Raw genomic sequence first — 11,734 nt, 5'->3', positions numbered from 1 at the left:
CTAGACAGTGTTAGATTGTTTAGTTGAATTCAAACACCTATAGTATTTAGATGCCAATATAATATTCACCTCTGACAGGACCAAAAAATAAAAGGATACAAAGGAAAGATCATTTTGTATTTATCTATACAAAATAGTTAGGATAAATTTACAGCTACTTTTGCTGAATTCAATGAGAAGAAGGAGATGTACTAACAGTGTTTGGAGAGAATATCCTGTCTGTTTCTTATACTATGGATAACCACTAAGAAGATAACAATGTACAATGTATTATTATCAAAACTGTCCTATTAATCAGCTGTGAAACTGTCTCATTTATATTTATTTCTTAATAAAAAAAAATAAAAAAACACGGTTGACAGTTTGCTGCTGGGTATTGGCTGGGAGCTGAGCTATGGCTGCCCAGAACCTCTGTTCTCTGCATATGGGCCTTCCACGTGGTTGTCCTGGCTTCCTCACAAGATGGCGGCTGGAATCTAAGCAGTTGCGTTCCAACAGGAAGAAATCACTTGACAAGTAAAACTCAGCATCAGAAACTGCATGGCATCATTTCTGTGATATAGCTGGCTAAAACAAGCATAAGACCAGCTCAGATTGAAGCAGAAGAACAAAAAATTCCACCTCCCAATGAAGACTCAAAGAACTTGGAGATACATTTAATTCACCACAGTTACAAATTACAACATCTGTAAAATAAAAAATATTATTAACTTTACTATTTTAGTTATTTTTGGAGTTGGAAATACTGAACTGGAGTTCTAAAAATTTCAGGGAAGTAAGTGTAACTCTTTATTCTTTAGTACAAATTGATAGATATTTTGTTCAAGTAACTGTGCTTTGCTATTATTTGCATTTTCTAGTTTTCAGAATATTTTAATTTTAAAGTAATTATATACCTTAAGTTGAAAAATATAGGGAAAGATTTAGTAAAACTTCAACAAGAAAGCAAATTTACCTAGGAGTTTTGCTCCCTTTGACTTAGATTTTATTTGAAAAACATAAAACACTAAAGGATACTGGCACAGCGGCACATACCTACAAGCCCAGCACTTGGGAAGCCGACGCAGGAGGGTTGCTGTGAGTTTGGGGCCAGTTTGGGCTACATAGTGAGATACTGTCTCAAAACAATTTTAAAAAACTATTAGGAATAAAATAAAATCTCCATAAACTCTTTCAGACAGTGGAAGAGAAAAGAACACTTACCAGTTTATGAGATTGGCTTCTCAATACCAAAATAATAACCTTATATGAGGAAAACTACAGATCAAAATCACTCATGAATATACACTCAAAACACCTTTAAAAAGGACTGTTAAATAGAATTATGCAATAGGAAAAGATAATTAGGTAGCATGACCATGTAGTTTATAGTCCATGGACACAGAGCCGGTTTAATCATTAAAAATCAGTGCAATGTATCATATGCAATGATACCATGATCGTACCCAAAGACATAGAAAAACATTTCACAGAGCTCAAAACCCTCATAAATTCTAACAAAAGCCCCAATAAACCCCTCCTGAAGTTGAGAACAGAGTGAAGCTTCCTCCACTTCCACACAAATCCAAATGGTAAGAGAACAGATGCTTCCTACTAAGATCAGAAGTAAGCCACCAGATGTCCTCAGTGTGGTAATAGTGGGTCTAGCCAGGACACACACACGGAAGAAAATAAAAGGCATTGAAATAAGAAAGTCGAAAATAAAATAGTTGCTACTTGCATGTAACAGAATTTCTGCATAGAAAAATCTGAAGAAATCTCCACAAACCTCCTGGAATTAACACGTGAATTCAGCAGAATCACAGACTAAAACATCTATTTTATTTTTTATAGTTGTGGTGACTATATAGAAAGTAAACTTAAAAATATAGTGTTATTTATAATTGTAAAAATAGTTAGATATAACTCTGACAAACATATGTAGAAGTGTATAAAACTCCAAAACACTGATGAAAGCAATTAAAGAATATTTAATAAGTTGAATGACTATACCATATGCATCATTGAAAGATTCAACCTCATAAACTTGTCAATCTTTCATAAATTATTTAAAGGTTTAATGTAAGCCTTTAGTGTGCCAGGAAGTTATTTTTGTAGATATGGACATGATAGTCTTTAAAATAAGACAAAGGAGCTGGAACAAGTAGTACAATTTAGAAAAGGAAGCACACATTTTGGATAACTCACAGTACCTCACCTTGGCTAATTAGCTACAGTAACTAAGACTATGTGGTGCTGGCAGATCATAGATACATGATCAGAGGAACAGCATAGAAAACATACATGATGGCATAAGTATAGCCAACTGATTTTGTGTGTGTCTCTGTGTGTGTTTGTACAGGGTCTCACTATGTAGATCAGACTCATAGCGATCCTCCTGTTTTACAGCCTCCCCAGCACTGGGATTATAGGTGTGCGCCACCACTCCTAGACTTGGTCCAGTGCACCTGGGAGGTGGGGCCGCGGCATATAGTGCTGAGGATCGAACTCCAGTCCCTGTGTTTGACCTAGAGGGCACTTAGTCTGCTGAGTTATCTCAGTGGCCCTAGCCAATTGATTTTCGATAAAGCTGCAAAGTGATCCAAGAGTGGAGAAGTGAAGTCTTTGCAGGAAATGGTGTTGGAATATTTCGATAGCCATGAGCAGCTGCAACAAATAAACTTTAACCTAAATGTCTGTCTTAGTTACTCTTCTCTCATTGCTGGGACAAATACCTGACACTCAAAATGAAGGAAGGAAGGGTTTATTTAGCTCATGGTTACTGGAGGTTTCAGTCCATATTCAGCTGGACCCAGGGCAGCATATAGAAGAAAGTAACTTTTCATGGCCGCAACAAAAAGCAAAACACAAAATGAGGAGTAGCAGCAGCCCAAGCAGCTAGCTTCTCTTCCCACCTTACATTATTATGCAAATTACTTGGCCCAAGGCAGATACAGCATCCACACCCAGAATAATCAACCTCCAGAAGCCTCCCCATGAAGGCATGAGGCTTTGGGGGGACACCTAGACACAAACCATAACAATTTTCTGCCTTATAAAAAAACTAACCCCAAATGGACCATAGTCATTGAAATGTAAAAGTGAAAAGAATGGAACTTTAAAAGTAAGATAAAGGAAAAATATTTGCGACCGAGAGGTTGGTGAATATTTCATTTTTTTCTTTTTCTTTTTTTTTTTTTTTGTATTTTAGGGAAGGGTCTACAGGGTGTTCAGGGTCTCACTACTAGTCCGGACTCATAGTGATCCCCGTTTACAGCCTCCCAAGAGCTGGGATTACAGGCGTGCATCACCACGCCTAGTCTCAGTTGCTGTCTCCTGTTCATTTCGTTGCTCATTTTTGGCTTGGGTCTTTTACTTTTGGGGACCTGTAATATTCTTTAGTTCTATATGTACTCCAGGAATTAGTCCTCCTTCAGAAGAATAGCTGGCAAATGCCTCCATTTTCTTGATTATCTCTTTAGTCTGCTAGTTGTTAGCTTCGCTGTGCAGATCTGCTACTGTCTTTTCCCCCAATATCATGCTTATGTAAATCTACTGACTGATTAAACGAATCTTTTAGTTCCTGTACCTCACTCTGAAGTGTCAGCTTTCCGCTTTATGAGATTACTACTAGTTTTATGCTGATAAGGCAAAGGTAGCTGACTCAGGAAAAGTAATGGGCCGAGGCTGTCAAGGTAATCTGCTTCGTGTGCAAGAGTATTCAAAATACTTTCATTAAATATATCTCCTGACATAGAACTCTAATTACTTTGAGGTTAGGAATAAAATAGATGGCACTGTTTCAAAATAATGGCCACATTTTATTATTATTTAGTACATTTATCTTTAATACTTGCAGAGTATATTGAAGTCACTTTATTATTAGCACTATTGATTTTATTAAGGAAAGTATTAAGAAAAATTTAATGAGCAATCTCATTTTATCTCACTGTTAATGTCTCAGTAAAGCATTTCAGTGATTAGACTATGTTAACTGATAATTAGCTTCCTGTTAGATTTTTTTTTTTTAATTTTTTTATTGCGGGTGTTTGTTAGTGGCCCAATAAGTATGTCTAGTTGTAATTGGTCTGTAAGGCTTTGAAAAGGACATTGAGATTTTTATAGAAGCAGTTCTGTCTTTTCAAAATGACATACAATTGTTATCCATCAATTACAATGTTTAAAAATGGTCCTTCAGTGCTCCCTCGTAAGTTAAATGCATGGCTCATCTAACCCAGGTGTGTGCTGTTTCTCTTCACTAGTTAATAATCATCTTCCATCCTGAAGCATAGCTGAAGACATGAGCAGTTACTGCTGCGCACAGCCTTCATTACTCTGCCGATTCAGAATAATTAGGCTTTGGACCGCTGATGTATAAAATTTCACCTCTGTGCCTGCCGCTGGCTGAGGGACTCCAGGGTCGCAGTGCGGGAGGACTGAAGTGTGTGCTTTTCCTCTGTCCAAGCGGCTTCATGGCAAACCTTCCCTCAGAGGCTTCCTGTTGGCAAGCAGTGGGGACATTTGTGGCAATTGGGGGACTCACATCAAACAGTTTTGACAATCACAGCAGCTGTTTATTGAGTTCTTAATGTGAAAGAAATCTCTCTGGTTTAATCCTCACATTGACACTTGGGGTTGAGGTAGATATTAACATTGTCACCATTCTGAGGGCCAAGGTGAGCTCCAGTGAGAAAGAATTACTTGTTCAGTGTCACAGTGTTCATCACAGCACGCCTGGGGCCTGGGCATCAGTCCAGAAGACACTAAAATCTACCTATAACAGGTTTATTTGCTAGCAGGGTTCCTTTTACTTATTCGGTGTTTGTTGAATGATTGAAAAGAATTAGTGAGATTTAGAAAAAAATACTCCCTACTTTTTCCTGTTTTTTTTTTTTTTCCTTGTTTTTGGTTTTTGGCAATGCTGGAGAACCAACCCAAGACCTCGTGCATGCTAAGCAAGTGTTGTACCACTGAGCCTCACCCCAGCCCCGCTCTTTGGGTTTAATGTAAATTGTGTTCTTTTATCTGTGGGGCTCTTAGAAGCAGAACTTGTGGGTCTTCTTCTTCTTATTTATTTATTTATTTTTTTTGTTTCTTTTTTGTATTTAGTGCAGGGTCTACAGGGTCTCACTGCATAGATCGGACTCGTACTAATCCTCCTGTTTATAGCCTCCCAAGTGCTGGGATTACAGGCACATACCACCACGCCCAGTCTTAATTCCAGTCTCAACCGGCACTGCAGGCCTGGGGATTAAACTCCCAACCCCTGTGTCTGCCTGAGCAGGCGCTTTAATCTGCTGAGCTATTTGGCCAGCCCACTCCAAGAGTGTGGTGTTAACTCAGCACCTTTCAGTTTGGTTTGTGATCTAGTTCTCATACTCATTTTTATTTTTCCTCAGCTAATTGTTATGCCATTTGAATAAACTGTCGTGTATATTAGAGCTCTGATTAAGGTTGTAGAGTGTTAAAAGCTAGCTTTCCCATGAGTATTGCAATTTAAATTAAATTAGATGTCAGGGTTTCCTTTTAATTAAAGTCTTTACAAAGTAGTGTAGTCACAGATTTTAAAGATGAATTGTCTTCTTAAATATGTAAGATTAGGGAAAGGCAACAATAAACCCTAGGATATAGTTAATTTTCTTTCTTATGTCCTAATCTAGAAATGAGCAATTGCTGATGGGCATAGTGCTGTGTCCTCCTACTAGTGGGCTCTTGAAAGGACCTCTCAAGTGACCCTGGACCACTCATCTCAGGCCCAAAAGTCACCTAGGGCCCGAAGGGTGCTGGCCTCCATGGCTGTGGGAACTCAGCTTTGTTCTCTCATAAGTTGGTTTCCTTGGACCATGCACCCTAATTTTTCCTCAGGTTTAATACAGAAAAGGCTCAAGTTTGTGCTGCTAAGACTCTTGTTAATAACTTTCTGACCTTATTTTGGCTTCTGGGGAAGGAGACAAAGGAAATTTGTAGTTTTAAGAAATTCCTGGCTTAAACGAAGACCTCACTGCTGTATTTATTTTTCAACTGGCTTGTTTTCTGTCAGTCTACTATAAAGCCCGGGACAGTGCTGTTCTGCTGAGCTGTGTAAGAAACCATCTCCTTTCCTAGTGCCTTTTGATGCAATACTTACATGGGCTTCTTAACTTTAGACACTGAGATTGAAAATCCTGTTTCCTTCCAATGATCCATTAAGATAGCAATTTATAGGGTCAACGAGATAGCTCAGCAGACTAAGAACCTGCTTAGGCAAGCCCAGGAGCTGGGGTTCAATCTCCGGTACCACATGCCCTGTCGGCCCCACCTCTGGGTGCAATGAGCTGGCCACTGAGACTGGGCATGATGGTGCACACCTGCAATCCCAGTGCTGGGGAGGCCGAGACAGGAGGATCACTAGGAGTCTGAGCTGCACAGTAAGACCCTGTACAAAAAAAAAAAAAAAAGATAGAAAATTATGAGTGGGTTCAACCAGTTCACTGATAATTTACATTTATCAGTGCTGAAATTAAAATACATATAAACAATGTTCAATGCTTTGCAACAGTTGTGAGTGATTTCTTGCCAAGGCTCCCCTGATGCTTAATCAGATTGTTAAATCATTCTGTATCTTTCTGAAGATCTCACAGTTGTGGATTTTTATCCTTTTCTTGTAGGATTTATTTCCTAATCCATATCCTGAAACATTGCTTAATGTACAATTTGTTCTAATTTGAGGACACTAGAATAGAGGCTCTTATGCCAATCAAGTGGAACAAATCTTTAATACAATGGGAATATTTTTCACAGTTCTACCATTCCACAGACCCAAGTAAACCTCACTAGAAGGATTATTCACTGAAAACTTAATAGCACTATTCATTACCACGTCCATGTGCTCTAAAACATAGCCATTCTCTTCTCTGTCCTTCATTCCATTTCTCCTCCTCTATTTCTTTTTCTTTCCCCTTCTGCCCCTTATTCCCTCCTTCCATAACCAGGGTCCCCGTGGTCCTGATGGAGCACCAGGAGAGAGGGGCTTACCTGGAGAAGGCGTCCCAGGACCAAAGGTAAGACTACCTTCCCAAGTTGCAGAATGTGCTTTGTCTTGCCTGATCATGAATCACAAAAGTTTTAAAATGTCCATTATCATATATCAAGTATTTTCCTGGTCATTTGTATCCTGTTAAGTGAAGTAATATGTAAACTTCTCCTTCTGGTGAATTATAATTATAAAATAAGAAATCAGTGCACTTCCATTTCATGTAACAATCACATATGAAATTACATAGAGAAAGCTCGTAAGGTAGTTTGTAGTTCTGAAAGCTGCAATTGTAAATAGCATCTTTATGCCCAGAAGTTGTCATGTGACATAATGATGGCAATACCTTTCTCACTTTTTTATGAAGCCCAGACAAGAAAAAAGTCTAATTCAAGAGTTTGTCATACTGCTGCCATAGATGTAATAAGAAAAGTAACTTTACCACAAAAACAAAACATTAAGAAAGCCCTTTAAATTTGAAGATTCAAAACATCTTGCTGCTTCCCACACATGACTGGAAACTCAAGTTCCTCTCCGCCAGGGCGCGGCCAACTTTTTCTGGCAAAGGGTCAGACAGCAAATATTTCGGGTGTTCTAGACCATAAGCTGTTGGTTGTAAGGACTCCACTGGGGTAGCTTGAAAGGAGCTATAACCAAGGCGTGAGTGAATGAATGTAGCTTCTCCAAGAGAACCGTGTTTACAACAACCAGCCTGTGGTTTCTTGCCCTTAGTTTAGGCAGTTTAACCAAAACTTACCAAGGACCACATAGGAAATGGTTTTCCAAAATACTTTGGGTAATAGCAACAAAATTTTAGAATAAGTAAAGATGTTTTCATTTTGGAATTATTTTTTTTGGTACACACTTTTTCATAAACACACACACCCATGCACAGGTGCATACTCTCCAGAGAATCACAAGCTCCTTTCTGAGTGTCTAAGACCTTCCGTATCAGTCATTCTGGCAGGTCACTGTCTGTCATCTCACCTTTTCAATACAGCCCTGTGCTGTAAAATTGCATCTCAGTCTCAAACTCTTCCTCTATGGTCAATGTCTACTTAGCTATGAAAAACTTCAACTTTATTAGAGGGAGAACAGTTATCTAAAATAAAAAATTTGTACTAACTTGATCTGAATTTTATAAAAGGTCTTTGTTAACAAATTAAAATCTATCACAATAATAGAAAAGCATATTGGATAATCACGGCATTACTAATGCCACTGAGTAACCAAAGTCCTGCTCTTAGAAAACAGAGGTCGACAATTTTGCATTTCATTTCAGAGTGTTTTATAAGATATAGTTTCTTGAACTTTTTTGGCACATAGAAAATTTCTTTGTGTGTAGTTTAAATAAATCGGATTTATATGTGGCTAATTTACAATGAAATGGGAGATGAGTAAGTAAAATTATAGATATATGGAGACATTATCATATTTTTAGGTTTCTTGAAAACATTATTTGATGTTACTCATTGTTATAATAATTTTTTGCCATTTGTTCAACTAATATTTTCATACAAATGCACAAAATGTTATGACTTCATAAACATTACTTTAAGAACAATTAAGCCATGAATATATGCCATAGGATTAAAGAAGCATGTATATGATTTTAAATGAATCCTTCTACACTTAAATGCAGAATGTTTATAATTTTAGATACAAAAGATGTAGAACATAGTTCAGTGCCAGCAAACATTAGTTCACATGCAACGTAAAAGATAAATTTTGTGTGATGGATCCAATTTCAGCAATATAGAGGAAGAGGAAACTTGGTGTAGTTATTTGCACTGCATGGTTAATTTATTAGGACCATAATTTCAGATATTTCTGTTGAAACTGGGAATTGATCCCTTTTCCAGCTTCAGTGATGCTATGAATGTGTTCTGCTTGGACAGACTCCTTCCTATTAAAATATTATGACTTTTTTTGTTTGTAAGATGCAAATATTACAGTCAAGACTATTCATTTGTAATGAGCAATGAATTTGGGTGCTTTCTTTAAAAATAATTTTGAAGCACAATTCACAGTAATCATAATATAAACTAATTAAAAATCCTTATTTTTATTAATATACTGATACCCCTCTCATGCATTTTCAGGGTGAGAAGGGTTCTGAAGGACCAATTGGCCCCCAAGGACTACAAGGCCTATCAATCAAAGGAGACAAGGTACTGTATGCAGAGTGTGTAATAGAAACTATATTAGTCATGTCCCTATTGCTGGGAGATAGTAAGAATATCTGAGGGGAGGCTCGTGGATGCAGAAGTGTCAGTTTGTGGGCACCAGGCTTTGACACAGAAACAGCATGCTGGAAGGAATGGGAAGAAGAAAGCTGTTCATAAGTCATCCAGGAAGCTGAAAGAAAAAGAAGGTACTCAGCGCTAGAACACATTCTTCTAGGTCGTGACCCACCTTGTGTGACCAGGTCCTACTCCTAAGAGCATATTCAGCCATGAGCTTATCAATGGATGAATCTACTGATGAGGATAGCACCCCCATAATTTAATCAATTCCCAAACACATGAGGCTTTGAAGGATTTTTTTTTTATCTAAACCATAATATTCTACCTTTTGTCCCCCAAAGCTCATGTCCATCTCATTCTGCAAAAGGTGTTTAGTTCACATTGAAGGGCTGCCAAAGTTCTGGTAGTTTTAGCACTGCTGAAAAGTCCAAGTGCAAAGGTCCAAGTCTGAGACTCAAGGCAGACTCTTAGCTCTGACTCTCTATAAAAATCAAAAAGAAGGTTTTATATATCCAACATACAATGACACAGGGTAAATATCCTCCTTCCAAAAAACCAGAAATACGATTTTAAAAAGAAGGAGACCACAACATGACTGAATCTCACAAGTCAAACAAAAAATCTTGTAGCTCTAATTCCAGCACTCACGGCAGGTGGTGGCAAGACACGAATGTCAAAGGGGTTGAAAGGCCACGCTCCTACAGCATTGCTGGTTGTAGCCTATGTGGACTTTCTCTTAACTGGATCTGCTCACTGCCTTTGGCTTCCAGCAGATGATTTATGTTCCTGGTATCTCCAACTGCTCAGGTCTGTAATGTACATATGACTTTACTCTCACAGCTTCAGGCATCATTCTCTCGGGGTACACTGCCTGGCCTCTACGGTCTTCCTTTGAAATCTAGGTGGGAGCCTCCATGACCCAGTGACTCTTGCATTCTGCATGCTCTAACCCAGTGCCATGTGGATGCCAGGGTGTGTTGCCAGCTCAAGCAGCAGCCAGACCCCCGTGGACCATGGTTGCAGCAGCTTCTGACTGCCTGCATGGCTAAACTTGGGAATACACTTCACTCTATGGCTCTGAATGAGCAGGCTACCCTGGGGTTCATTTCTCAAATGAAATGCTCCTATTTTTGTAAATATGAGCCTACTGTGGGTGGGGCATTGCTGATTTCTGAGATACTCTCAAGGTATCTTTCTTTTTGATCCTGTACAAGGCACTTGGCCTCCTTTTAATGCTAATGTTTTCAGCAACCTTTGCCCCAACTTTGCAGGTACTTCCCTTCTGTTAAAACTTCCAACTTTTCAAATCATTCAGTTCTGCCACTTGTTCCTGATTGTTACTGTAGGTCTGACTAAAATCAGCCAGCAGTACCTATGTTACAGCCTGAGTGTTTGGCTGTCTGAATTTTTTCTGTTAGATTAGTCTGCCATCCCAAAGCCCTAGGGAAACATATAGAAAAATTTCTGGCAAAGTGTACTATACACAGCCTATGATCTAACCGCCAGTGGAGCCTGTTCCCAGCTGGAACCACTTGATTCTGGTTCTTACCGTCCTTATCTTTTGAGCTCTGACCAGTGTCACATATGAAACATTGCTCACAAAATTCTATGGCTTCTCTAACCCACTCCTCTAATCTTCTCCAAATTCCTTCGATAAACAAATTCCAACAGCTTCTGAATTACACAGTCAGGTACACGTAGCAGAGGTCCCATTCTCAGTACCGATTTTCTCAAAATATCTTATGCCTGGAATTTATTATACTTGATATCTGCAATCTAAAGGGGGAGCATTTTATTTTGGCTTATAGTTTAAGTTTTAGTCAATGGTTAGCAGGCTCCAAAGCAGGAATGGCACGATGAAAGGGCTTTGTGCAGTGAATCTGCCCACATTGCCACAGCTAGGAAGCAGAGAAAGAAGGGAAGAGCCAGGACCAAGGGTCTAGCATTCCCCCAGGTCACACCCACAAGTGATGGGTCATTTCCAACCAGGTCCTGCCTAACAGTACATTCAGTCACCATCTTTTCAGTGGACGAAGCCACCAGAGAGCATAGTATGGTGCCTACAGCCTAATCACATAAAGACTTTTGGAGGACATCATAGATCTATAACATAAATAATGTCAATAAAATTATTTTGTCATAGATCTTTCTCTGTATGCATTTTTGAATTGTATAAAATATGACAACTTTTTTACCTAGGTATTCAAGTAATTATAAATCTAGTACACAGAGATTATATTGCTATGTGGGATGAATCATAGCCTAGGAATTCCCATTATATAAATGATTTATTTAGAGCAATGTTTTTTTTTTTAAATTTGGATTCTAACTTCCAGTGACTTTTATGATCAGCAAACATCTTTGAAGGCAGATATTTGTAGAAGATACCTCTTCTTCAGTATAAAAATTACTAGTTAAATGAATTTACTTGACTTCATCACAGGACAGTGTATCCAATTTTCAAATTCTCACCCAAAAATATTACTTTAAAATGGGA

General features: G+C 38.4%; 1 protein-coding gene across 1 annotated transcript in view; it reads left to right on the top strand.

Annotated features, from left to right (window-relative positions):
• Col28a1 (collagen type XXVIII alpha 1 chain) overlaps positions 1–11,734 on the top strand; it is a 199,710-nt gene that overhangs the window by 60,190 nt on the left and 127,786 nt on the right. Inside the window, exons 12-13 of the mRNA XM_004645651.2 lie at positions 6,951–7,019; positions 9,094–9,162. Of these exons, the coding sequence (XP_004645708.1) occupies positions 6,951–7,019; positions 9,094–9,162 (138 nt within the window). The remainder of the gene's footprint in view (positions 1–6,950; positions 7,020–9,093; positions 9,163–11,734) is intronic.

Source organism: Octodon degus, unplaced genomic scaffold (genome assembly GCF_000260255.1).
Source record: "Octodon degus isolate 3935 unplaced genomic scaffold, OctDeg1.0 scaffold00234, whole genome shotgun sequence".
In the NCBI taxonomy this organism is placed as follows: Eukaryota; Metazoa; Chordata; class Mammalia; order Rodentia; family Octodontidae; genus Octodon; species Octodon degus.
The sequence above is the reverse complement of the archived record's forward strand: the minus strand, read 5'-3'. Positions and strand labels throughout refer to the sequence as shown.